We start from the raw sequence: 24,586 nt of genomic DNA, 5'->3' as shown, positions 1-24,586 counted from the left end.
TCCGAATACATCTCGTTCCTTATTACTTGGCTTCTAGAAATGCGTCGGTCCATATGCATGCATTGATTGAGTCTGAAATCGGCAATATCGCCAGCAGTAAGGGACCAACCAATACCGGGCGCTTAAGGGGGTGTTACTTATATCACAGGCCCCGCGCGAAACGCTATCTTACTTATGGCCTGATCTTGCCTCTGGTCTCGGCTGCCGATTTCGACCCACTTCGCTCTGTACATTTCCCAGGTTTAACTTTCCTTATTCTGCTCCTAACCACGACATATTCACGACATGAAGTTCGCATCCCCACTGCCTGTGAGGTGCGTATCGGAACCTTCTGTGGCGCCAAATGCAGTGACTGATACAGGTTCACAGTTTACCGAAAGAGTGCGACAAGGCGACCAAAATACTATTATCTTTTGTGGACGGGAGAAATGATGGCCTCGACGGTGTACGTAGACTAATAGACGACACGACAACAGATACACTGGTCGCTTACTCGCTTAATCTCTCCTTGGCTACCGTAGCTTATCCCCCGACAAATTCTCGAACAAGCTCACGGCTTTGCTATATTCACCGTAGTCAAAGCCGGCTTTCTGTTCTCTGCACGAGCGGGGAGCGGCATCGTCATTGCTCGATTACACGACGGTAGTAAGTTGCGCCTCACTTTCCCACCCCTTTACCAGAACGTTCGCTTACATTCCTCCCCCGTGCAGCATGGAGTGCTCCCAGTGCGATCGGCACAGCTGGGATGGGCGTAGGAGGCCAGGCGGGCGCCGAAATGACAGACTTTCTCATCGTCCTCAACACTCGAGCAGTAAGTTTCTCAATACATTCCCTATTTCATCACATTCAGAAAAATCTTACGATGGTGTCATGAATTTATTTCAGGCCGTCAAATCATTCATGTCTGCAGGGTCTCTCACTCTGGGAGGTAATATGAGCCTCGCGGTCGGTCCGATTGGACGTAATGGGGGTGCCGATGTCGCTCTCAACACCAAGGGCAAGGTCGCTGCCATGTACTCGTACAGCCGGACCAAGGGGCTATTCGGCGGTATAAGCGTGGAGGGATCTATTATCGTCGAACGCCAAGACGCAAACGCTATCGCTTACGATGCTGATGTTACATCAAAACAGCTCCTCAGTGGAGTTGTTCCAACCCCACCATGGGCTCAAACCCTCGTTCGTGCTTTGGAACGCTGCACAGGCCTGCCTACCGGCCAAAAATGGATTCAAGAGGATCGGACGGGGAGCGACGTGAGCGGAGGATACCATTTCGGGGGTGTCGGATCTTCCAGTAACCAGTCTAGCCCCAGAGGCGGAATTATTGATCGCACCAAACGAATGTCCGGGGTATTTTCACCACCTTGGGGCAAAAAGAAAGAAAGCACAAGTTATTTCCCTGATCCAGACGACGACTATACCAACGAGGCGCCAAGCGCTGCTACCCGGTCACCCTTTGCTTCTCCGGTCGATCACCGCAAATCGACCTCGGTTTCGAGTAAACCTACGGATAGGCTCGACGGCTTTGATACCCATTTCGAGTCTGATTTCGACCCGTCGCGGACGGCAGAGCCGACTCGTGTTTCAAGAGACCTTCCGCGCAAGTCGATTGAAGATTACGAAACACGCATGCGCCAAAATGCCTCCCCCTATAGCGCATTAAGCAACACTTCGCCTACCCAAACACAGTTTTCGGATATATCAGCCCAGCAGCGATTGGCTCTGAATAGGAACTTTTCGTCCAAGAGCAACGGTACCGGCGGTTCGTTCTTTGGCCGAAGCAAGGAAAATAACAACGAGAATGGCTCGCCTAGCAATGGTCGTCCGACCTCTACATATGGGGGCATCGGGGGATGGGGCGCCCGTTTTACAAAGAAGGAAACCGAGCGCAAAGAGGTTGATCTAATGACCGGCGACGACGACGAAGACCCGTTCAACTCTTTCCACGATTCACCCACAAAGACGACGACAAACGGAAACGGACTGGCGCGAGGTAGCTTTGATAGCGGCGGACCATGGAGTTCGAGCGTTGCAAGCAACGGGCACGGCTCTTCGAACGGTCGAGGCTTTTACCCCGGACTTGTTGAAACTGACTTGAATATTGCCAACAAGGACGCCAACGTCTGGGAGGACGATCCGTTTGGCCAGAAACCAGCTCGCCAGCCCACCCCCAAAATTTCTACAAAACCTGGGCTTCGAGACCCCCAGGCCGAGGGCGTTGCTCGGGCAATTGCATTGTTTGATTTCATTGCTCAAGAGGTCAGTACTGCTTGGCGTGATCTACAGAACCTCTGAGCTTATCTTTATATTATCAGTCGGGCGATTTGTCATTTAACAAGGGAGATATTATCACAGTCATGAAAAAGACAAATTCAACAGACGATTGGTATGTCCCTTGTTCTTCTACTAAACTTTATCACTTAACGGGACGTCCCACTTTTAGGTGGACAGGCAAACTCAATGGAAAACAGGGCATTTTCCCAGCCAACTTCACTGAAGTAGTGTAAATCTCGACATGATACCACCTCCCTCTCTTTCTCTCTTTCCCCGATTGTATTCCTATCTCCGTACTGGAACCCACCACCCACACGATTGACTTTGACTGTTGTATGTACGCGCTCCCAAGGCATTTAAAGTATTCAATACGATTTGTATATTGGACATTTTCTTGACAAGTTGTACAGCATTAATATCAAGTTTAAAACAATCTTGGGTCATGATGGGTGGGACATAAACTGGCAACTAGCCTCCGTTACGCTAGCTTTCGGCCCAAGTGTCCAAAATCTTCTTGGCTGCTGTCTGCACGACCGGTTCTTCCTTATCTGCCGCGACAATGTCCGAAAGGATCGGCTTGATAGTACGTTTCACCTTTTCTATGATCCGCAGCGCAGGTGCATCTAGACTAGACACACTCGCAAAGAGCGTGCATACATTTGCCCTGAGCTGCGGGGGGAACACCTTGTCCTCGTTCTTCAATATGATACTTAGCATATCAATCAGTTTGGGATGCTGCAATGTGCCTCCTTCCTCTACGGACGATTTGTTGCCGGTCACCACCGCCATGGGCACGTCAAGCGCCCGGTCGTACGCGGAAATGACATAAGGTGCTAAGTTATGATAATTTAGACAACTCAGTGACGTACCGGCGATCATAGATATCAACGCTTACCTCCATGATGTTGGCTTCCTAGCAATGTCAACGCGACAATACCCTCATTCAAAAGCACGGGGTACTTTCGGCTTCGTCCAACCAGCTCGGCCAACGCCGTGTGCTCTGGCGGTTCGAAAGCCTACGAATGGCTCTCTTACGTTGGCCCGCGGATACGGCGATGCTCTCTTCTGGTCCGGCGGGAGACCATAGTGACTTGACAGCGTTGACCAATACCCGTGCGGCCTCGGATTTGAGCGCGACGGTGTCAGAGCGTTGGGAAAGATTGATCACTTGGTCCATTCCGCTGGGCTCGTCGTCATCATCATCGATGACTGGGGACGCGACGGCGGGTGTTGCAGGTTGGGCGGTCGGAGGAGGTAGAACGAGGCGTAGGGTGTTGCTCACTGGATGGGATTCATAGTTAGTAATGGGCGACCGAAAGAACTGTAATTCGACCGACCATTACTCAAACACAAGTGCTTTGCGATTCCAACAGCAGATGCTTGGACGGCTTCCGCACGATCAGATTCACTATCCCAGACACCCGATGCAGAAAGTGCCTCCAACACGCCAGCGTCACCAAGAACCATTTTGTTTGGAACTGGCTGAGCCAGGTGTTTGAGGAGCCCTAGTACCCCGTGCTTGACCTTCATGTCCGTCACCGGAGTAATAAACGGTACGAGGTCTGGAACGATTGAGGAGGGAGGGGCCACGAGTGCAACGCAGTAATCATCTGGATGGTGCACAAGTCAAGCTCAGCACAATAATAGCCCCTATAGAAACTACTTACCGCGGCGAGCGAGATTTCCAAGAGTTAATGTAGCGCATATGACCAAGTCATCTCGCGCGTCACTTGGATCTACGTTCCGGTATTGTTTAATCCATGCCAACATGGCCGCAACAAACCATCCGCCAGGTGCAGCTTGGTTACCGCCATCTAGCTTAGTATCGTCCCACAAGCTAGATATCGCCCTGTCCTCTCCAGCAGCAGTAACTAAAGCCTTGATTACTGCACCTTTGCACAGTCCGACCTTTTTGTCCCATTTAGCATTGTCTTTGCCCGTCGAATCATTCGTGCGCCATTCGGGCAAGGGTTGGGCGAATTCAATAAATCGGAGGATGATGCGGAGCAGGTTGGCGTCGCTTGCAATCGCAAGCCGAATCACTTCCGAGTCGAGAGCAAGAGACTCGAGTAGGGTACAAGAGGCCTCAAGAGCTTCCAGGTCGGCAGCGATCAGGTCTGGAGGTGATGCTTCGGTGGATTTACTAGTAGAATTATGTGTTGCGGTGGGTGTTCGGGAGCCTTGGCTGCTGAAGATGTCGAGGGGTTTTAATAGGTATGGAAGAACAGATGGTCCGAATTTAGGGGTAGGCTCTGAACGCACGCGGCCTATTAGTAAACCGAAATGGATTCGCTGGAAGAATATCCCTTACCCAATTCGAGAAGTGACTCCAGCAACCTACGAGTCCATCCCGACAGTCCACTCCTCCAAGTCCAACTCTCTGGTTCTTCATCTCCGGAAATGGTCTTGGTCCATGATCCAACTTCATATATCTCGTTGGACAGTTTCAATACTATGAGTGGAGCATCCATTTCTATCAATTTGGTCCGAAGTGTATCTATGATGAAGCGAACGAGGCGCATGAATACAGCCCTTTTATATGACAATTAAAAATACTTGCCATTCTTCATGCTTGCGTTTAAAAGGAACCCTAGTGAGGTTTTGGTTACTTTGAGGTCTTCGAGCTCCAGTTCTATGCCTTCCTGGCTATAGGCACTAAGCATTGGGAGTAAAAGCTGTAAAAGCCCAACATCTAAGAGTCGTTGCCTATTCGGATCTAAGTGATCATTTTGATTAGTAAAGTGATATATAACTAAAAGAAGAGCATACCATTGTCATTACACAGATTTGCAGCAACTCGCAGCAGTTCCAGAATGCATGTACGAGCTGCTCCGGTTGGTCGAGAGTTGGTATCCGGTATTGCTGATTTCCAAAAACTCACGAGAGCCTCTGGTAACTCGGATTTACCGAGTTCATCCCTTGTGGGGGCTGACAATACAATGAGTCGTCAGATGATTCGAAAGTCACTCCAGTTTACCGCATACCTGCCGTTGGTAGACGCAGGGTATTAGCAATGGCCTGGAACGCGTCTCCTGCCTGCTTCAAGTCCGGAGTGTCATTCTTAGACTGGGAAAATATTGCCTGTAGGTGTTCTTCCACATTTTCTACGTTTGCATCGGCCATTGCGTCTGAGGGTGGTTGTAGTTGGTGCGGGAGGAGAATGAGGCTGTTCGCAAACGTTAACCCATGATGGGATGAGGCTATGCTTCCACATTGGGCGATTAGACGCCGATCGCTCCCATAAACAAGCCAGTCGCGTCCCTACTTGAAAGAAGTATGCATAAAGATAAGAGCGCGCCCTAACTGCCGGCCTCAATAAAGTACCCATGTTATCTATAAAAGAACAAAGGCTATTGAACTAAATCATTAAAGGTAACTATATGTGGGTAACCCGAAGGTTTCAGACTTCCGGTTTGCCTCGCACCGGCCCGGTTATGCGAGAGAACATAGCAGAAGTCAACGACAACGCTCCATGATGAGGTAAACGACAGGCTGCGCTCCTCCATTTCGTGGGGAAGAATTTGCATCGAGACATGTGCCTTGAGATATTGTAACCGCATACGGGAGATGACGGCTTGAACAGAATTTGTTGGGGCGTTTCTTTTTCTTTGCCCCAACCTGGAGTAAGCGCATCAAATTCCGCATATATAAGTCCCCCCGGCATCTCCACAAATTCCTTACCGCCATCCTCCCCCTCTGGTGTGTGCCTCTATAGACGACCAGCTTTGGTCCCTCTCTCCTTTACATCTCGGATACGACTCCTAGTTCGTTGTATACCGCAAAAAGTATGGCTACCACTGGCCCATACCGCCGATCTGCGGCATCGAAAAATGAGCGCGAGGTTATCCCCGCCGACTTGAACATCCCGGACAACTATGTCCAACACACTCTGGAGACCACAAAACCCCTTCCCCCAGTCACGATGCAGAATTGGTGAGTTTTATCAGATTACCTAAATTAGGCGCCCCAACGCGGGTAAAACTTTTTGCACACTTGCTGACTCAAGTTGGGGTTTCTTTCAGGTGGAAAGAGCTCAACTATCTCAATTGTGTGCTCGTCGGCGTCACCCCGCTCATTGCCATCTATGGTGCCTATACCACCAAGCTCCAGTGGCAGACCGCACTCTTTTCCGTTTTCTGGTATTTTGTAACTGGCCTCGGTATCACTGCCGGGTATCACCGGCTATGGGCACACCGGTCCTATAACGCTTCAAAGCCGCTCGAGTATGCGCTGGCCATGGCCGGTGCTGGTGCTGTCCAGGGTTCGATCAAGTGGTGGTCCCGCGGACACCGTGCTCACCATCGCTACACCGACACTGATCTCGACCCCTATGGCGCCCACCACGGCCTGCTCTGGTCCCACATTGGTAAGTGTGTCTGAAACAGTATTCATGAACATCTTACTCATTTGTGAATCAGGCTGGATGATCTTCAAGCCTCGCCGCAAGCCCGGTGTCGCTGATGTCTCCGATCTCTCCAAGAATGAAATTGTCAGGTGGCAGCACCGCTACTACTTGTGGTTGATTTTGCTTATGGCATTCGGTATCCCAACCCTTATCCCTGGTCTCTTCTGGGGTGACTGGCGTGGTGGTTACTTCTATGCTGGTGCCGCGCGCCTGTGCTTCGTCCATCACTCTACTTTCTGCGTCAACTCGCTCGCACACTGGCTCGGAGAGACTCCCTTCGATGACAAGCACACTCCTCGGGACCATCTTATTACCGCCTTGGTTACCATCGGCGAAGGCTACCATAACTTCCACCACCAGTTCCCCATGGACTATCGCAATGCCATCAAGTGGTACCAATATGACCCCACCAAGTGGTTCATCACTGCTATGTCCTGGTTGGGCCTTGCCAGCCATCTCAAGGTTTTCCCCGACAACGAGGTCAAGAAGGGCCAGATGACCATGCAGCTCAAGAAGATCAAGGAAGTCTCGGATAAGATCGAGTGGCCAAAGAGCTCCAATGACCTTCCAGTCATTTCCTGGCACGAGTTCCAAGTCTTGGCTAAGGAGCGTAATCTCGTTCTCATCTCTGGCTTTATCCACGATGTCTCGTCTTTCATGGAGGAGCACCCTGGTGGCAGGCATCTGTTGACCAAGATGGTTGGCAAAGACGCAACTACCGCGTTCTTCGGAGGCGTCTATGATCACTCCAATGCCGCTCACAACTTGCTCGCCATGATGCGCGTCGGTGTCCTCCACGGTGGTCTGGAACTCGAGTCTGAGAAGGCTGTTCCTCCCTCACAGAAGATCCGAGTTGTCTCTCATTCCGAGCTCGCATCTCTTACGAGCCCCAACGGTACCGAGGACAGCTTCAGTGGCAGCCGACCCCGACCTGCATCTCCTCTTTCCGATTTGGGAAGCGACCAGGGCCTCGCGTCGAGTCCTTCTAGCGGCGGCGAAGAAGAGGACATGCCCAGGACACCCACAGCCGAGCTTAGCTTCGAGCTCCCATCCACGACCAAGGCTTGAGGCTATTGGTTACTAGTTTATTGTGTTCCATTGGTCTGACCCAACATGTGTACTATTTTTGCAACGTTTGTTTTCGAGATGATTTTAGAGGAGGGGGGTCATGTTCCGGCGGGAGCATTATTGAATATAGAAATTAAATGTCGTTACTGCGCTTTGTCACATGTGTGCGACATAGAAATGACATGTATATTTCTCTGAACAGTTGCCCATTGCAATTGCAAAGCACCCGACCGAAAAGGTATAATTTGTTTATGTGAGCCTCAGCCTCGGCAAGTTGGCGGAAACAACTATTGCACGTGAGTGAGCGGTTTGCCTTGTTCGCATGTAGCTCTTTAAATATGAATCCAAAAAAAAAAACTATTGCACGTGATGAACGAGCATAGCAATAATATCCAGTCAGATTCGGTAACCTGAATCAGACAAAGATTCGATGGCCTATTAATGGGATCGACCGCCGCGTATCACTCGCATCTCTCATAATATCGCTCTCAATTCGGAGTAGCTTGACAGAGCACAGGATAGTTACCATCGATTGCGTTTGTCGGGCAATCTGCGGACTTGCTCGAGCGCGCCATTTTTGACCATCCCGCTTGAACTCGGTGCTTCTCTTCACTAGTACGCTATTTAACCTTCTACCAGCAACTGCGAGGAACAGATGACACCTTCGCCAAGTGGTTCTCCAAAGGTCCTGTTCCGGCATTTCACCTCGACATGATCTATTTTATGTCCGCGTGATGCGTAACGCGGAGAAATACAGGCTTCTTGTGTGCTGACCATACTGCAAACCCTTTACTCGTGAGCGCAAGGCAAATACATTTGGCTAGTATGCATTTTATTATTCTTCAGCCTAACTCCCACTTGGAATATAGTTTGTGTCCCATGACTACCTGGTTTATTCTACTTATATTGTCGTCCATTGATGAGTGTTCATGGCAGAACCTAAGCAAGGTACGGCCACAGGAACGAAGAATCTTGATGGGCATCCAAGGCTATCAATCTAACCATTCGCCTAGGTGTTCTTCAAAACATTACATTTGCGTTACTCAAATCCCGACTAGCTCCCGACTCTTTTTGCCGATCTAAGGTCACCGTTGGTTATCCTTCGCTGAGAAATGTCGGATAATTCATCGCAGGTTGGTGACGAACGCTGGTACGGCACAGCTGTTGATTCCCATCCTCAAATCTTGAGGCTGGTCTAGCGCTGGTGGATATAAAAACCGTTGGCTCGTTCCACCAGATTCCCCAGGTCTCTCGTTTGTCTTGTTCAACCTCGACATGTTCAAGTCTCTTTCTCTCGGATCTTTGGCCGTGGCCTTCCTGGCCTCTGGCGTCGTGGCTCAACAACCAGAATGGGCACAATGCGGTGGTATCAACTGGACTGGTGAGTGAAACTATATGCCGAGCTATATAAATTTTGAACATTCTCAATAGGTGGAAAAACCTGCGCTTCTGGTCTGAGCTGCGTCAAGGTTAACGACTACTACTACCAGTGCCAGAAGGGTTCTGGTAACACACCCACCACTACCGCTGCCACCACTGCCACCACTGCCACCACCAGCAATGGAGGTAGCACTCCTCCTACTACTACTAGTGGCGGCAGCACCCCCACCAGCACCGTCGGTCCCTCGGATAACCCATACAGCTCGGACTACACTGTCTGGCTCTCTCCTTTCTATGCTGCTGAAGTCGCTGCTGCAGTCAAGAACATCTCTGATGCTACCCTCGCTGCAAAGGCCGCCAAGGTTGCGAACATCCCTACCTTCACCTGGTTCGATGTCCGGGCAAAAGTCCCTACTCTCGGTGAATACCTCGCCGACGCCGACGCCAAGTACAAGAGCACCGGCAAGAAGCAAATTGTCCAAATCGTTGTCTACGATCTTCCGGACCGTGACTGTCATGCTAAGGCCTCTAACGGTGAACTCTCATCTGCCAACGGTGGCGAGGCTCTCTACAAGCAATACATCGACGACATTGCTGCCTGGATTACCAGTAGGTTACCCCTTATCAATATAATTTGCCATAACTTATCACCACCACCACATAGAATACCCCCAGATCCGCGTTGTCGCTGTTGTCGAGCCTGATTCGCTTGCCAACTTGGTCACCAACTTGAGCGATCCTCGTTGCTCTGCTGCCAAGGAGGTCTACACGCGCTCAACCATCTACGCCATCCAGAAACTCAGCCAACCCAACATCTACCTCTACCTTGATGCTGGTCACGCTGGCTGGCTCGGATGGCCCGCCAACCTCCCTCCGGCTGCTCAGCTCTTCGGTGACCTTCTCAAGTCTGCCGGCGGTTCCTACCGTGTTCGTGGTCTTGCTACCAGTCAGTTTAAACCATAGAAGTAGTGGGTGAAAGAGTATCTGACATGACTTGTAGACGTCTCCAACTACAATGCCATTGTTGCCGCTTCCCCCGACCCAGCCGCTTCCCCCAACCCCAACTACGACGAGCAGCACTACATCTCCGCCCTCATCCCTTACCTCCAGCAATACGGCTTCCCACCCCACTTCATCGTTGACCAGGGCCGCTCTGGTGTCCAGAACATCCGTGACGAGTGGGGCAACTGGTGCAACATTGAGGGTGCTGGATTCGGTCTCCGCCCTGGCCCCAGCACTGTCGCCGGCATTGAGTCAGTAGACACGATTATATGCGCGTTTTGTGCTTTAAACTGATCATGTCTTTCTATAGCCAAGTCGTCTGGATCAAGCCCGGTGGAGAGAGTGACGGTACCTCCAACACCGGCGCTGTCCGCTACGACTCCACCTGCGGCCTCAACGATGCCAAGAAGCCCGCTCCTGAGGCTGGTACCTGGTTCCAGGCTTACTTCGTTGACCTCGTAAGTCATTCCTACTTTCATTTTTTGTATGATTACTTATATCGAACCATATCCACAGGTCAAGAACGCCGTCCCCGCTCTCTAGAGGATCTATTAAATATGTTTTCGGATTATTGGCTTATGGCATGGTTTGCACCCCGTTTGAAGAAAGCGGGCTTGTGAAATGTAAGAACGTACAAAATGTCATCTTTTCTTGTTTTCTTTTGGAGCGTGCCTTGGGCGTGTAGCATATCTGCTCGGCTTGCCATTGCTGGAAGTCTGAAGCTCACATAAAAACCGACTTCTCATGGTATAAAAACTTGTCTCCCAGAACATTACTTTAGTCGCCTAAAACCTAGCTCTTGCATACGGCTATTGCATACGGAAATTTGGTATTAATGTGGCCACTACTCATGTTCATGATGTTCAAGTGTGAGAACGGCCAATAAATAGATGTCTTCGCCATGAAAATAGCATAGCAAATGGGACTTTCTTCAGAAAAGAGAGAAACTGGAGAAACTGGCAGCGATATAGCGACATACTTGGGAAAAACGGAAATTATCGGCACAACCACTGAGGGCGCTAGTTCCAAATCTTCATGTATTTGATTTTACTCCCTTGGCCGGAGCGATAGCTACAGAAAGCAGATCCTTCTGTGATTCACTAGCGCCAGTATGGCGGGCACTGAGACCCAACTAACTCCCAAGCATCATCTAATGCCTTCAGTACTTCGTCCGGAAGGGCGCCCTTTGCACTATCGGTGCAATTTTGCTCGAGTTGAGCTGCACTGCTTGCGCCTGCGCATATAGTCAGTCGCCTTGAGCTGGAGCGTCCAAAGCGGGACTTACCCAAGATTACTCCATCTTCTGGTTTCAATACAGAGTGATGTTGGCACCACCTGAGGGCGATCTCGGTGAGGCGTAGGTTATGAGCAGTCTGCGAATTTGAATGAACCATCCTTCCATCGTCAAATGTGCCAAGTTGAACGACTTACCGCTACAGTCTTCAGACTCTCAAGAGCAGTGAAGTAATTTTCCCTCACGTAGCGAGCACTAGGATTGGGTGATCAGGTAGTTGACACCGCTGACACAGTTTCAAGTTGACATGATATTTGGCTTACCGGTACATTTTACCCATCGCGTCGCTTGTCTTAAACCGCCCTTCCTGTGGAACATCGTCTACTCTTGATAGTTTTCCAGCAAAAAATCCCCCTTAATTTCATGGCTAAAACTTTGACGTCAATCTTTACAGAAATATATGGGCTTACCAGCAAGAGGATTATATACAACCAAACGTATTCCAAATTTGCGTAGACAGGGTGCCAGTTCCTGTATGGTGAGTTAATACTACTCTCGGTCTAAATGCATCTCGACATTACATACCGGCTCAATTGCACGAGTGACTGCGTTATACATGGCCTGGTAGATCTTGGGTTGGACGTATCCCTTAGTCTTGCATATACCAACTATTTCAGCTACCTAGATGAAACTTTAATTCCAAGATATTTTTAAGATATCTGCTCATACCTCCCATGAAGCATAGTTAGACAAGCCGAATATCTCGCTAAATGGGATCATTTATGAACACAATTTGAGCAGCGAACGGGGCGGGTGGTATCTTACAAAAGGCCTTCCTTATGCATTTTGTCGACTTCTCCAAGGGTCTCTTCAAATGGCACACTGCGATCGGGTGCGTGAAGATAAAACACCCGCACCTTCTTACGATTCAGTTTTTCGAGAGATTCGCTGAATTTCGCGCGAAGGTGTTCAGGTGAATGCCAGCCAGGTTCCGTTGGGTAGACCCTAGAAATACGGGTGAAGGTCAGCGTTGAAGATGTTGGGTGAACTTCATAATTACTTAGTATCTACTGTTGCGGCGCCAAGATTGAGAAGGGAAAGGTGCTATTGTCTCCAAAATGTGAGTGCTAAAGATGCATGTAGGTGCGTGGTGTTATTGGTTTCATACTCACCGATTCAGTCGTGCCCTCCGCATACATGCTATAATAAATATTCTTTTTAAAAAGTCTCATCCACGAGCTGGATCACACCTACCGAGCTGTGTCTATTTCTGTGTGCCCATAGCTGAAGAAGGTATCTAGGATTGTCTGGCACTCGTTCAGGTCAGAATTTCGAACACCGTTTTTCCGGGTTCCCCCATTGTCATTGTACCAAAGATCAAGGGTACTCGAGACTGTTTAGGTGACATAGTTAACGTTCGGTATAGCAACGAATGATGATAGAGTCGCTCTGATTAGAGATCTCCAGGTAGTGACAAGCGCCGATAAACGTCACGAATGACCTCAAATTTGATTGGAAATCATTATAAACTATACGACCTTACCTACCACAGCATCCAGACCCTAGGATTTCTTTAATCTATCTGCACTTTTAAACTAGTTTCTCTTCAGTGTAATATAATAACCCATTCAATATAAATGGCACGAAAGAGGGATAAGATCAAAAAGGGTTTCTCACCACCACCCGCCGAACCGGCTCCCGCAACGGGCCAAGATGATGGATTAGAGGATGATCTATTCGCTCAACTTGACGCGCGGGATGCGGAAACTCGGAAAGAGGCAGCGGAAGTACTCCAAAGTGTCGAGAGTGCCAAAGCGACTGATGCAGCAGAGAAATCCAAGAAGGATAGCAAGAGTCGATTCCAGGCAAGAGTGGTGAGTGCATGTCAACACATGAGCCACGAGATCCACTGTTTAACGCTATATCAGACTAGGAAAGCTGAGCAGCGAGCGGCCGAACTTCCCGCTGTGGATGAGGCTTCCAAAGCGCAGATGGAGCGCGAGATAAAGGAGGAGAGGAAGCAATAATGGAGGAGTGTAAGGCGCAAGGGCTACACATGGTCGAGGTAAATAGATATTTCTATTCTCATTTCGAATGTAACTTTGAATGAGTATTTAGATTCCACCCGATGGCCATTGTCTCTATACGGCGGTAGCAGATCAACTCGCTCTCCTTGGCCTCATACCATCTTCGGCCGTACATCCATCAACTACACGCAACGCCGCAGCAGACTACATGCTCGCTCATCCTGACTCCTTCATCCCCTTCCTGCCATCCATTGAGGGCGAAGATGGTGCTGGAGCCGAGTCAGCCGGGCTTCTTTCGCCCAACAGTTTCACATATTGCGCTCGAATTCGTGACACTGGTACATGGGGTGGTGAGCCTGAGATTACGGCTTTAGCCAACGCATACAAGGTCCCCATCCATGTTGTACAATCTGGTCCTCAAAGAGTAGTGGTTCATGGGCCTCAGGATGGCCAAGTGGTCAAGCCAGATGCAGCAGTCAAGATAAGCTATCATAGACGCATGTACGGTTTAGGAGAGGTATGTTACTGCCCACTTCTTGTTGCCCAAACAGGAAATTCATTACCACCTACTGCAGCATTACAACTCATTGCGACCTAAAACTATAGTCGATCGTATTCCAGGGATGGAACAAGTACGAGCTGCCCTCAAAGCGTAGATACCTACTGTAACTAAACAGGCTACAATGTATTAATAGTATTAATTCCGAATATACCAAAGAGCGATCATCTTGCAACAAGGTACCGAAAGAAATCCGCATTGCAAAGTGTGTACATCACAGCAATAGATCTTCTTGCTGTCTCCCTCCTCGAGAACTAGACCCTGCACCATCTGAGGCGAACGCACCCCCAAGACCGGCGTAGGGGTCGTTGAGATCTGTGACAGAACGGTTTCCTCCTCCTATTCCCCCAACCGGCAGACGCTCATCATCATCGGCGTCGTCATCGTTGCCGTTATCAAGTTCGTCGTCGTCACCTGCACCAATGAGCAGCGAGCTTGCATCCGCCCTGGAGTTATTTTCTTCGGTGTATCGGTTTTGGAGGCCTGGAACTTCTTCACCAGGTTCTGGAGGACGATCACGCATAATAGTGGTCTTGGGCAATGCCGGCAGCAGTGGCATATCTTCCGGCCGGTGCACCAAAGCGGCACGGGAGGCTTGGTTGAGGGCAGGACTATCCGTGAGCCACTTGCCTTTGGACGTCCGGATAAAGGTCTAAAATCGGGGTATTAGCAAAAAATAGGGTGCATATGGAGTTTGACACTTGCCTCTGGATTCTTGTGGTAGATGGAACCAAGAGTTCCAGCATGCAGAAGTAATTGATCCAAAGCACCTCGCTCCATTCGATCCGTATCTGTAGAAATCGGCGGTTTCTCGGCCAATACGACCTCCTTGGCCGCAGTTGCGTCCGTAGACAGTAGTCGCCAATACATGTACCCTCGGTCTCGGAGATCCGGGTTGTCGACTTCCTCCGTTGCCCATTTCAAGACTTTGGGAACTAGTTCTTTGCCCTTTTCAGGTTTCTTGATGAAGAACTTGACGACCGCTGTGAGCAAGGCCAATTGAACCTATGAACCAAAATGGATTTAATAATAGCTGGTACAATGCAAAAGGGGGATAACTCACTTCGGCAGACTCGGATAAAAAGTTGAGCGTAAGATCCTCTATGAGGTCTTCAACATTGTCAATCCTTTCCGCATACTGTCCAATAATCCAAACCATCGCTGCACGTGCATCTGGCTCGTCCAACGCGTCGATGTTTTCGCATAGTGTTGGAATAATACCCTCGTACTTGCTAGGATATCGGCGGAAAATATCCTTTATCACAACAACGGCTTCCTGAACAACGTAGGTGACTTTGGTTTCTAGGAGGGATAACAGCGAGTCTATACACTGGTCCGCTGCAGGAGCCACCTTGATAGCCAGTCTCCCCATGGTGCGTACCGCTTTGCGTACAAAATCAATGTCAACTTCTGAGGCGTATCTAGAATATATGTGAGTCTTGAGAATAAGATATAGCTGAGAGAACCCACTCTTGGAGTTCGAGCAAAACAGCCTTGGCATTCTCCTCCCTGGCAAGACGGTACATAATCTCCAACTTGGCTAGCTTGACATAGATAGGGTCGTTGTATTTGCAGAAGAATACTTTGACATCGTTCTTCAGTACAGCAGGCCTCCGCTGAATTATCAACAAGATGTTTCTAAGGGCGACGTATTGAACTTCTGGCCCAGCGGATAGTAATGTGACTAGAATGGATGTTATTACACGTTTCATAATCCACTAACAGCTGCTCACCTAATGGTGGTCCCATCTTCTTGCATAGATGGTTGATTGCATCCCGGTTGTCCATGTAATTCATTAAATAGAGCAATATTTTGATAGTTGTTAAAACGACCGCAGAGTTTGCATGCTGAAGTCGCATGGATATCTTTTCAGCAAGCACCTCTGCATCAGTTGTAGTCTGAGGGACAAAGGAAAGCAAACAATCGAGAATATATATCTGCCCCCATCTGGTGCGCTATTAGTCGGCTGAAATACTGCAACTCAAGCTACGTACTCAGAACACTCGTTCAGAGCGGCTATCAGCTTGTTTGCAACCTCAATGCTGAGCTTTAATGAGATGTCGTCGCTCCTCTCGCTGATTTCAGTCAGAGCGGCTACTGCGTTGGCCACAACAGTCGGGTTCGCGTCCTTGAGCAGGTCTCGGAGCATGGCCAGGAAGTTATGCTTATCCACGAGCTTAGGATCATGTGCGTAGAGTTTAGCTACGCAGATCGCGGCGGTTTTCCGGACATAAGGATCTTGGTCTTTTAAACAGTGTCGTAGGGGGTCAATCAGGTTGGTGGTAACGATGGGAAGTGGAATATAGGACATTGTTCGGATAGCAAGAGCTCGAATGAGAGGATTTCGGTCGGCGCAGTCCTATCAATCAGCCGAACTTAGTACGTATGAGGGGGAGAGTAAAGGAGATGTACCTGGAGGAAATGTTGAACGGCAAAGTTGATCTGGTCCGGCTTCCCTTTTCCGTAGCTAACAAGGTAAAGATACACCACTGAGCTATATATTAGCAGGCCGAAACGCGTCTGAAAGCAGGACACCCACTCTTTTTGATTTCCAAGACCTGAATGCTCATACACTGCACCACATCCGGGAACAAGGCCGACACTGAGGAAATATGGTAATAAATAACAAGCGCGTGGGACGAGTAGTACCTGGAACTTACTGTCATTGCCCATAGTAATATTGGCTACTATCTTCTTGAGAATGACCTTTCGTTTGACGAATTTCTTATCCTTTGCCTCGGCCTCCTTGAGCTCATTGCGGAACTCCTGGATCTTTCCACGAGCAAAGAACTTGGCATCTTGCCCTCCAGTCGCCATTCAATCCAAGAAATACAACCAGCCAGGATGAGAGGTCGGGGGTCCGCGATAGCGTGGTATACCCGAGCCGCTCAACCAGATCGCGGTCCACGGTTCTTGGCGCTTGTCTTCTGATCATATTTTCCCCCACCTTCGGCCCACTGGCATGCCTCAAAGACGCTTTCGACTTGTTGCTTCTGCCGACTATAAGGCCGGGATAATCTTGACATACCATCTGTGGCGCAGCTACTGAAACAACTCAAAGCTGGGCATAAAACGCACGTAATGTTCAGAAGCTGTTGTTCACTGAAATGCACGTCCTGGAGCGGGTGTATTACAAGGGAAAGAATCAACACGGGTTATCTTTGTTCTGGAGGAGTGTTGTGTCTGTGAGAAGAATGTCTACGAGAATCTATGAGACGAATGTACCTGGACTGCTCGAAGTCCTTGCGGGCATGTTTCATGAGAGCCGTTTGGAGGGTATGGACTTGAGCTCAATAATTCCTATTGTCTTGAAGAGTGATATACAAACGTCTTGTAGGCAAAAGGTGTTCAGTGGTGCTTGGACTCGAATTCCTCCAGTATCCAGCATAGCTCAAATACTGGAGCGACTGCTTGACATGGGAACGCTATTACAAGCTGTACGTCAAGTCCTATGTAAACTTAAAAACTCATTCCTGAACGCTGTTTAGGCGATCGCCGCCTTTCAAAAGGCATATAGGTGTGAAATCAGGGTCACTTACCATTTCACCTACACTAATTTCTACAATAAAGTGCATTTTGTTTAGCCATGTCCAATACTGCCTTTTTGCAACTTACGATAGTGCTGATAGGTATAGTCTCTCGGGCTAGTTCAGTAGCATCGGCTCTTTCAGATGTCATTTCGACAATTACTCCGTGTGTATATGCAGCATTTCAGGCATTACAAGTACGCATGAATACCATATATAGCTATTTATTAACATTCACATGCATCGCAGCCACCTACATCACTTCTAACCAGAATATCTGAACGGTTCAAAAAATCACAGTCAATTCCGGCACCAGATAGGCTCCCTACTCCATCACTGAACCATGTACCCGAGATTCGTGCTCCAATGTATACGAATGACGATGGATGAAGACCTCGGACTCAGTGTAGAGAGAAACATTGTACCTCGGATCAAGCCATTATCCCCAAACCCAGTAGTACAAGCACCGACACCCAGCCCACCAACAAACTTAACCTTGTCAATTTCTCCTCCCCCTCCTGACGTCGAAACAACCACGCCATTATCTCCACCATCGCCATCGTCATCGCCATCACCTCCACCTACACCACTACCCTCGCAACCACCACGCGCGCAAGTCGTTCCCAGGAACATTCGTGAAGAACCGCCGGCTCGTGCGGCATCCGCCGTCACCACGTCAACAAAGCCAAAAAAGAAGCGGAAGAAAGCGAGGGACGAGATCGATGATATTTTTGGCTAGTGTTAATCCCCCTGTTCCCGTGTTAATTTCAGAGTACTCTGTTTTTCTGCACGGTTGTTATTTTCGTCGAGGCACGCTTTGTGGGGCTAAAGGAAATTGAAAGCTCGTCTATTCAATAGATGGGAACCAGTAAACACACAAAAGTAGCAAGTAATCGAAAACTGTCCGTCTCATCAACAGCACTGAAATATATGGCTGGGAAAAGGGTTATTACCCCTCCGACGACGGCATGAAAAGAACACGGATTAAAAAAAAAAAAGAACACGTTCTAGTGCGGGGGAATCTCAAAGAAAAACAATGAAAATGGAACGAATAACTCAAGAGGCTACCACACTTTCTGGCTAGATTAGAGCAAGAATAGCGACGAGATGATGGCAAAGGCCGCAATGAGCGCAGACGAGGCTGCTACACTGCCCGCGCCGTTAGCGCTAGGCTGGGGGCTTGGAGTAGAGTTGACGGGCGCGCTGACGGGCGTGCCTGATGGGGTAGCGCCAGCCGGAGCGCCGTTCGCACCACCAGGGTTGCCAGCAGTGCCGGTGAGAAGCGTGTTCACGTCGTTGGGAATAGAGATGGGTTGCCCATCAGGACGAGAAGCACCCTGGTCGGCACCGGTGTTCATGGCGTAGAACATCCTAGTGTAGAACACGTTCTCAACCAAGGATTGGTGAGCTTCGGTGGGAATCGACGAGACATCCATGTTGGAGGCCCAGTTGTATGCAGGAGTGTTGATCGCCATCGCGTCAACGGCAGTTTGCATCTTGGCCAAGTCGGGGTTCTGAGAAGTCCAGGTGGACATCATCGCACCGACCGAAGTAGCAGAACCAGCGGGGGCGCTTGGAGGATTGATGATGCCGAACATTCCCTTTTGGCAGTGGTTGGGGACCGCGCAGAAGAAGAACGTGGGCTCGGTGTTGTTAACGACTTGATCAAAGACAAACGAGGCGTTTTGCTGGCCGGAAGCAAAAGTGGAAGCATCAGCAGACTTGTTGCAGACAGTAAGCGCGGACGACTTGGTGACGGTATGTGGTCCAGCGCCCCACTATAATAGAACCCGTGTCAGTTACGGATGAGATGTGTAAAGGACAGCCGACGAACCATGAAGCGGACGGTATCACCAACAGATGCGTTGACAGCGAACGGAACATAGCGGAGAACACCCTTGGTAGGAGCGACAATAACGGTGTGGGTTGCACCAGTTCCAGCAACAGGGGCAGCGGTGGTAGTCGTCGGGGGAGGAGCAGAAGCAGAAGACAATCCACCACCAAACTTGGCTTGGCACACTGGTACCAAAGTCAGAATTCGTTTCAACCCGCATATAGTGAACTAAAACTCACTCTGCACGCAGCTGTTCAAGTCAGTTCCCCAATTGGCATAGCCAGAGCCGTACGAGGGTGCAGCAGTGGTATGGGCGGGAGCGGACGATGTAGAGGTGGTTGTCTCATGACCCATGGCGGCAGATGTTGTCGTTTCGTGTCCCATCGCAGCAGATGTGGAAGTAGCCTCATGCGCCATAGTGGTTGTCGAAACATGTGCATTTGCTGACGACGTCGAGGTAGCATCGTGCATAAGCGACGACGAGGACGAGCTAGCCACAACTGGCGCAGGCTCGGAAACCGAGGGCTCGGAGCTCATTCCCATCATAGGAACTAAATAAAATGATAAATAAAAGTTCGGATTCAAGTAAATATGTGAGCTTACCAGCGAGGACTGCGCTGGAGAGCGCGAGCGCCGAGAAGATAGGAGCAAAAATTCGGACCATTGTAAAGACTTTGAGAATGAAAGAGACAAGAACGAAGATAATACGTGTTCAAAAAATGCCGAAGAAAAATGCCGAAAGGATAACGACCGTGCGTTGTATTGTCCTCACAGAGGTAATGAGTGGATAGAGTGACTAGTAGTGTGTATGACTCTATCAAAGAGCTGGCGATCTACAGGACTATGAGTAAGATATAAATAAAAGTAAAGAGTGTACTCACCCCAAGAACGAATAATCGAGAGTCAACTCGAGAAGAGAAACCGAAACCAAAGAGGGAGGAAAGTGGCCAGAGACAAGGAGAAATGATTGCCCAGGCAGGGGTTTTATGAGGTTTGCATCACATGCGATCTGCGGTTCGCAAATTCGGTTGCCAACGAGAAGTCTCGGGGGGAAACACTTGTCCCTTGACAACGCGCGTGGCTATTGGGCGGTTTTCTATCTTGAGGAGCCTACCAGAAGCGTCGATTGCAACGGGTTTCCTCGCACGATCGCATCGTTGCGACGACACACCGTGATGAGAATATTCTATACATTGCTATTATGCTATTAGCATACTTTTGTCTCGTTATACCAAGCTTTCTGACTAGGGTGTGGGGCATACTTTCCAAGGCTCGGCAAGGGACAGGCCCCATATGCGAGCCTTCCCCGGTTCCCTGAAGCGCTGATCGCTGATGCGGTCTTCGAGTCTGGCAAGTCTGGCCCGTCGGTCGAGTTTCAGGTCGATATATTAGTGTCCTCCCCCACATTTTGCCCAACCGCCAATTGAAAACGCCTCAGTTCATTCGTTTTTATGAGCACCACATGAAGCCGCTCCTACCCAAAGCAATCGAACAAAAAATAATTTTTTGCACACGCCGCGTGCCCTGTCAAATGATAAGCTCAAGACGAGTTTTTCATTCCGAGTGGCCCCCTTTTCACTGTGTCGCGAATGAAAAATTGACTGATCTGCGCCCGGATCGATGAGTGTCGTCATGTCTATACTTTATCCGGTCCACCGTAAATGCGTTCCCGCGTGGCCAATCCTAATCGCGAGCTTCCCAATTTAAAGTCGGTCGTTTGAGTTCAATGCTTTTTCTTTATCCTTTGAAGCAAAACAATAACACTTTGGGCTTTACATATCCGTTCACCATGACAATCAAGACGCTGTGCATGTCTGATATTTATAGAAAATAGTTCAGATCACACCACTCTCGAGGCATTCCATTTATCCAAGACGACTGGCACCACAAACCATATAACAAATAGCTAAATAAGCGCCGGGCCCATTAGCTTTTCTCGCGACCATGAAGATCGAGCGCCTGAGAGTAAGACCACGAAAAGGCAAGTCTATCATCTACCTTTCATCTGAACAAAGCACACACTAAACTGTTGTACAGCTGCGGTAAATACACCATGCGCAGCTGAATTGGCAACAATGCTCGGTTGCTGGGCTAGTTCGGGTGATATTAAAAGTGCCGGGGCGTGCGCCGAAGCTGCGAAAGTTTTACACGAGTGTATGAAGACATCGGTAAGTCTCTTGTCGGGTTGCGCCTTGCGGAGCGGAATTTACTCGTTGGATTGCGACAGGGCGGGAAAAGAAAGGATCCCCGACCTACCATTAATTACCACCTTGCAAGACTCGCAAAGCGAAACTGAATTGTGTGTATCCATACTAGTGCTTTCGAATTTGGAGTTCCGAACAAAACGTGGCTAGACAAAGCATATGTATTGGAGATAACGCATGAATGATCTCTATTCAGCCGGTTTAGTCTCTTGCCGCGATTTCACAAACGATCTCCCATACATCTCTCAACTCTTCGTCCGCATCTTTCCTCACCATCTCGACCCTCTTTTTCTCGACCTCTGCATGCAAACTTGCTGTCCTGTCCCGCTCGGGTAGCATGCCCAAATTATGATATACAACCGAAAGAGTATAGAGGACGTCTAGCCGGCCAGTATAAAACTCGATAGAGGCATAGTCCTTCTCGGCGATATGCAGCCAAAAGAGAGCAAGCTTGAGGTGCTCTTGGATTCGAGCGGGAGGAATTGGGTCTTCTGTCGATGTACATGTGAGTGGATCCATAAGGCAAACAAGCAAAGAAAAATTCGTACCATCGCCCTTGGCGGCAGTCATGATGCATTTAGCGAGTGTAAAGCAAGCAAAAGCTCGCTGTTCAAGGTCGTCTCCGTTCAGTATCTATTTATCAGTCAGTCCATGAATTGCAACGCGTGCCGGGAGGATAGACCTGAGCCATGCATTGCTCCAAAAATTCCCGCCCTGACCTGGCCATGCCTAGTCCAACGCCTAGATCTGCAAGTAGTGCAATTCCGGTGCGGTACAGTGGCCATGTTCCTCTAAATTCTGTTGTCCAAAGTGCGTCGAGGAGGGGTTGAAGTGAGAGTGGAATTTGTTGCGAGTGCTAATAGACGAAGAATAAGATAGTCGCAATGCGAATATATAGTCTCTCACAATCACATCTATAGCATTCTGGAGCTGACTCATTGGGTCGAGTCTCCTCAAGAACATGTGATCTTCTCTCAACACTTGTGTTTGCAAAGCATCTGCTGGTTTCCGTGGCTGAAAGAATTCCCGAGTTAATCTTTCCTGACCGCTGCCCAGATCCTCTGTCAGAATTAAACACCAAGGGGGGGGGGGAGTTCGACATACCGTCTCCTAGCCTGTCCTTCCAATATGCACCAAATTTCTCTCGCCCATGTCTCTTTCTGTACCCGATTTAGCCCTCTCCATACGTCGGGATCCAACAGCCCAACCACGGCTTCTTGAGATTTGCCTTGTCGAGAGAGTGCTCGAGCTTTGGCAAGCTGTGCTGTAAGACGCGGTTCCGACCCGTGTCCAGGAGTGGTGAATGTCATGATTAAATTAAAATGGGTCTGCGCCAGTGAGTCCACTCCTAATGTATATCAGATAAACGAACAAATACAGAACAGTAAGGGCTTACCCGCAATCTTCCAGAGTGCGCTCTGTACAGAAAACCTGGCACAATAGTCGACCGTGGCAGTTGTAGGTAATGCGCTTTCACACCCTATACATTCAAATAATTTGGAGAAGCCGACTTGGATAGGTTCACCCTATTCTCATACTTTTCTGTCTATTCGCCCGCCATAGTGAGGAGAAAAGCCTACCATGTCCATTGAACGTTTTATGTCCCACAGTATGTCGATAGGGTCTGTTCCTTTTTGAATGACCTGGGGCGACTCGGCAGATGGAGCAATACGACGCAGTAACCTATTCATTCCAATACTTTAAGTAGTTCAGTGATGAGGCAGTAAGATGGACATACGCCATGCATCTCTGTAACGTGTCTCGATCGTTTGCTGCTCGAGATACTTTGATAGCTTCCTCTAATGCCTGCAAGGGATATTGATGGGATAATCCATATGAATAGATGAAAAACGCACCCTCCTACCGCCCAACAACTCCCCTACACAATAGTGTAACCTTGCAAGGTTCAATAGCGCGTGCTGATGTAGTCCTCTAATACCATTGTTAGCTCTCTGCTTAGAGTTAATGACTATTGATGTTCTTACGTATCATCGTTGTCAGTAAGAGGCTGATCAAAGAACCTTCGTAGGGACTCGGTGGCTGTTTGAGTATTTCCGGATGCAAGGGAAGTAAGATAGCTGACAAGAGGAAAAGTCAGCGTGGATTGATTAACAAGAGCGGTAACCTACTCCTCATATACTTCAATTCGAGCGTGATGAATGTTATCCGATTGAGTAGGAAACAAGTAAAGTTTCGCTAAACTAATAATAAAGTATTGAAAGAGCCATGTACATGAGATACGTACCTGGTTCGCTCCTTGGTAAGTTCCTCCCGACCCATTCGCCCCTCAACCATGCCTGATACAGCTTCACAAACTCGACTTGGCCTTGAAATGATAGTTTAACCCAGTTTATTCGAGCCCGCCGGACGGTGATCCCGAAAAGGGAGCGACGGTCCTGTAATCTAGTTACAGACTTTCCCACTTTCCCTCTCAGAAGTGATCGTACTTACGATAGGGTAGGTTTGTTTTGAGACCTAGCATGTGGTATGAGTCAAGGGTGTCAAGCGATGTCTGGGTACATACATCTCCACCAGGATCGATCAACGTGTCCACGTCTGCCCTCTCCATTAGTGCACGCACTCGCAATAAACACTCCAATGCTCACTCCAAAATAAGTCAGACATGCTGCCAGGATCACTTTGAAACTTTCTCTGCACAATACTAGATGGATCAGCATGTGGTAGATATTTATAGTTTGGCGAATACGTACATCCCTCTGCCATATATTCAAGAATTCATGCAGCCTGTCGCCTCGCTGCCTGGGACATTGAGAGAACTTGTTGTACATATCCTTGAATGATGAAGGCTCTGAAAGCTACCCGAAGATAAGCCAATATCCGGTGAAGCAATAGACAACGTACCCCGGAGACCTCTAATGCACAAACTCTCAATACATGTATCATGACGGACGTCTCAACAGATGGCGCCTGGGCGTAGGTCGAATTAGCTGGTCGGAAACATAGTATCAAGGCACTTAGTATTCCAACATCGCGGGGATGTAGTGGGACACGCTGAAATGCTGAGGCATTGGGTACGGTGGTCATGTCCGAGTAGAGGACCTGACTGGTGTCAG

General features: G+C 49.0%; 11 protein-coding genes across 11 annotated transcripts; 6 read left to right on the top strand and 5 right to left on the bottom strand.

Moving 5' to 3' along the window:
- Positions 1-285: 285 nt before the first annotated feature.
- RhiXN_02141 (SH3 domain-containing protein) lies at positions 286-2,504 on the top strand (the record flags this gene model as incomplete). Its single annotated transcript, XM_043321960.1, has 7 exons — positions 286-314; positions 370-445; positions 522-645; positions 711-811; positions 886-2,256; positions 2,313-2,383; positions 2,441-2,504. The coding sequence occupies 7 exons, from the start codon at positions 286-288 to the stop codon at positions 2,502-2,504; spliced, it is 1,836 nt and encodes a 611-aa protein (XP_043187783.1).
- A 250-nt stretch (positions 2,505-2,754) lies between these two features.
- RhiXN_02140 (uncharacterized protein) lies at positions 2,755-5,394 on the bottom strand (the record flags this gene model as incomplete). Its single annotated transcript, XM_043321959.1, has 9 exons — positions 2,755-3,104; positions 3,167-3,184; positions 3,232-3,552; positions 3,609-3,881; positions 3,939-4,523; positions 4,583-4,803; positions 4,861-4,987; positions 5,041-5,199; positions 5,256-5,394. 9 exons carry the CDS (start codon positions 5,392-5,394, stop codon positions 2,755-2,757), a joined length of 2,193 nt encoding a protein of 730 aa, XP_043187782.1.
- A 664-nt stretch (positions 5,395-6,058) lies between these two features.
- On the top strand, positions 6,059-7,744 carry RhiXN_02139 (Fatty acid desaturase; the record flags this gene model as incomplete). The annotated part of the gene is made up of 3 exons (XM_043321958.1): positions 6,059-6,204; positions 6,294-6,637; positions 6,690-7,744. The coding sequence occupies 3 exons, from the start codon at positions 6,059-6,061 to the stop codon at positions 7,742-7,744; spliced, it is 1,545 nt and encodes a 514-aa protein (XP_043187781.1).
- Positions 7,745-8,856: 1,112 nt separating this feature from the next.
- On the top strand, positions 8,857-10,669 carry RhiXN_02138 (glycoside hydrolase family 6 protein; the record flags this gene model as incomplete). Its single annotated transcript, XM_043321957.1, has 7 exons — positions 8,857-8,894; positions 8,944-9,125; positions 9,176-9,733; positions 9,789-10,070; positions 10,125-10,377; positions 10,437-10,584; positions 10,643-10,669. 7 exons carry the CDS (start codon positions 8,857-8,859, stop codon positions 10,667-10,669), a joined length of 1,488 nt encoding a protein of 495 aa, XP_043187780.1.
- A 557-nt stretch (positions 10,670-11,226) lies between these two features.
- On the bottom strand, positions 11,227-12,559 carry RhiXN_02137 (aldo/keto reductase family protein; the record flags this gene model as incomplete). The annotated part of the gene is made up of 10 exons (XM_043321956.1): positions 11,227-11,360; positions 11,412-11,499; positions 11,558-11,615; positions 11,684-11,774; positions 11,831-11,891; positions 11,946-12,041; positions 12,090-12,126; positions 12,186-12,365; positions 12,421-12,464; positions 12,533-12,559. 10 exons carry the CDS (start codon positions 12,557-12,559, stop codon positions 11,227-11,229), a joined length of 816 nt encoding a protein of 271 aa, XP_043187779.1.
- A 438-nt stretch (positions 12,560-12,997) lies between these two features.
- RhiXN_02136 (OTU-like cysteine protease) lies at positions 12,998-13,387 on the top strand (the record flags this gene model as incomplete). The annotated part of the gene is made up of 2 exons (XM_043321955.1): positions 12,998-13,234; positions 13,289-13,387. The coding sequence occupies 2 exons, from the start codon at positions 12,998-13,000 to the stop codon at positions 13,385-13,387; spliced, it is 336 nt and encodes a 111-aa protein (XP_043187778.1).
- Positions 13,388-13,416: 29 nt separating this feature from the next.
- RhiXN_02135 (OTU-like cysteine protease) lies at positions 13,417-14,043 on the top strand (the record flags this gene model as incomplete). The annotated part of the gene is made up of 3 exons (XM_043321954.1): positions 13,417-13,425; positions 13,479-13,904; positions 13,963-14,043. The coding sequence occupies 3 exons, from the start codon at positions 13,417-13,419 to the stop codon at positions 14,041-14,043; spliced, it is 516 nt and encodes a 171-aa protein (XP_043187777.1).
- Positions 14,044-14,160: 117 nt separating this feature from the next.
- RhiXN_02134 (adaptor protein complex AP-1 protein) lies at positions 14,161-16,764 on the bottom strand (the record flags this gene model as incomplete). The annotated part of the gene is made up of 9 exons (XM_043321953.1): positions 14,161-14,598; positions 14,646-14,951; positions 15,010-15,367; positions 15,417-15,630; positions 15,680-15,894; positions 15,942-16,306; positions 16,360-16,436; positions 16,487-16,549; positions 16,608-16,764. 9 exons carry the CDS (start codon positions 16,762-16,764, stop codon positions 14,161-14,163), a joined length of 2,193 nt encoding a protein of 730 aa, XP_043187776.1.
- Positions 16,765-17,856: 1,092 nt separating this feature from the next.
- RhiXN_02133 (uncharacterized protein) lies at positions 17,857-18,213 on the top strand (the record flags this gene model as incomplete). The annotated part of the gene is made up of 1 exon (XM_043321952.1): positions 17,857-18,213. The coding sequence occupies one exon, from the start codon at positions 17,857-17,859 to the stop codon at positions 18,211-18,213; it is 357 nt and encodes a 118-aa protein (XP_043187775.1).
- Positions 18,214-18,559: 346 nt separating this feature from the next.
- On the bottom strand, positions 18,560-19,972 carry RhiXN_02132 (plastocyanin-like domain protein; the record flags this gene model as incomplete). The annotated part of the gene is made up of 4 exons (XM_043321951.1): positions 18,560-19,252; positions 19,309-19,493; positions 19,548-19,859; positions 19,912-19,972. The coding sequence occupies 4 exons, from the start codon at positions 19,970-19,972 to the stop codon at positions 18,560-18,562; spliced, it is 1,251 nt and encodes a 416-aa protein (XP_043187774.1).
- A 1,741-nt stretch (positions 19,973-21,713) lies between these two features.
- On the bottom strand, positions 21,714-24,557 carry RhiXN_02131 (APC5 (anaphase-promoting complex subunit 5) domain-containing protein; the record flags this gene model as incomplete). Its single annotated transcript, XM_043321950.1, has 18 exons — positions 21,714-22,003; positions 22,061-22,145; positions 22,195-22,368; positions 22,419-22,560; positions 22,617-22,860; positions 22,909-23,038; positions 23,093-23,195; positions 23,251-23,318; positions 23,369-23,444; positions 23,498-23,590; positions 23,642-23,708; positions 23,758-23,908; positions 23,964-23,987; positions 24,037-24,068; positions 24,119-24,164; positions 24,224-24,328; positions 24,375-24,440; positions 24,501-24,557. The coding sequence occupies 18 exons, from the start codon at positions 24,555-24,557 to the stop codon at positions 21,714-21,716; spliced, it is 1,953 nt and encodes a 650-aa protein (XP_043187773.1).
- Positions 24,558-24,586: the final 29 nt, after the last annotated feature.

Source organism: Rhizoctonia solani, chromosome 16 (assembly GCF_016906535.1).
Source record: "Rhizoctonia solani chromosome 16, complete sequence".
NCBI lineage: Eukaryota > Fungi > Basidiomycota > Agaricomycetes > Cantharellales > Ceratobasidiaceae > Rhizoctonia > Rhizoctonia solani.
The sequence above is the reverse complement of the archived record's forward strand: the minus strand, read 5'-3'. Positions and strand labels throughout refer to the sequence as shown.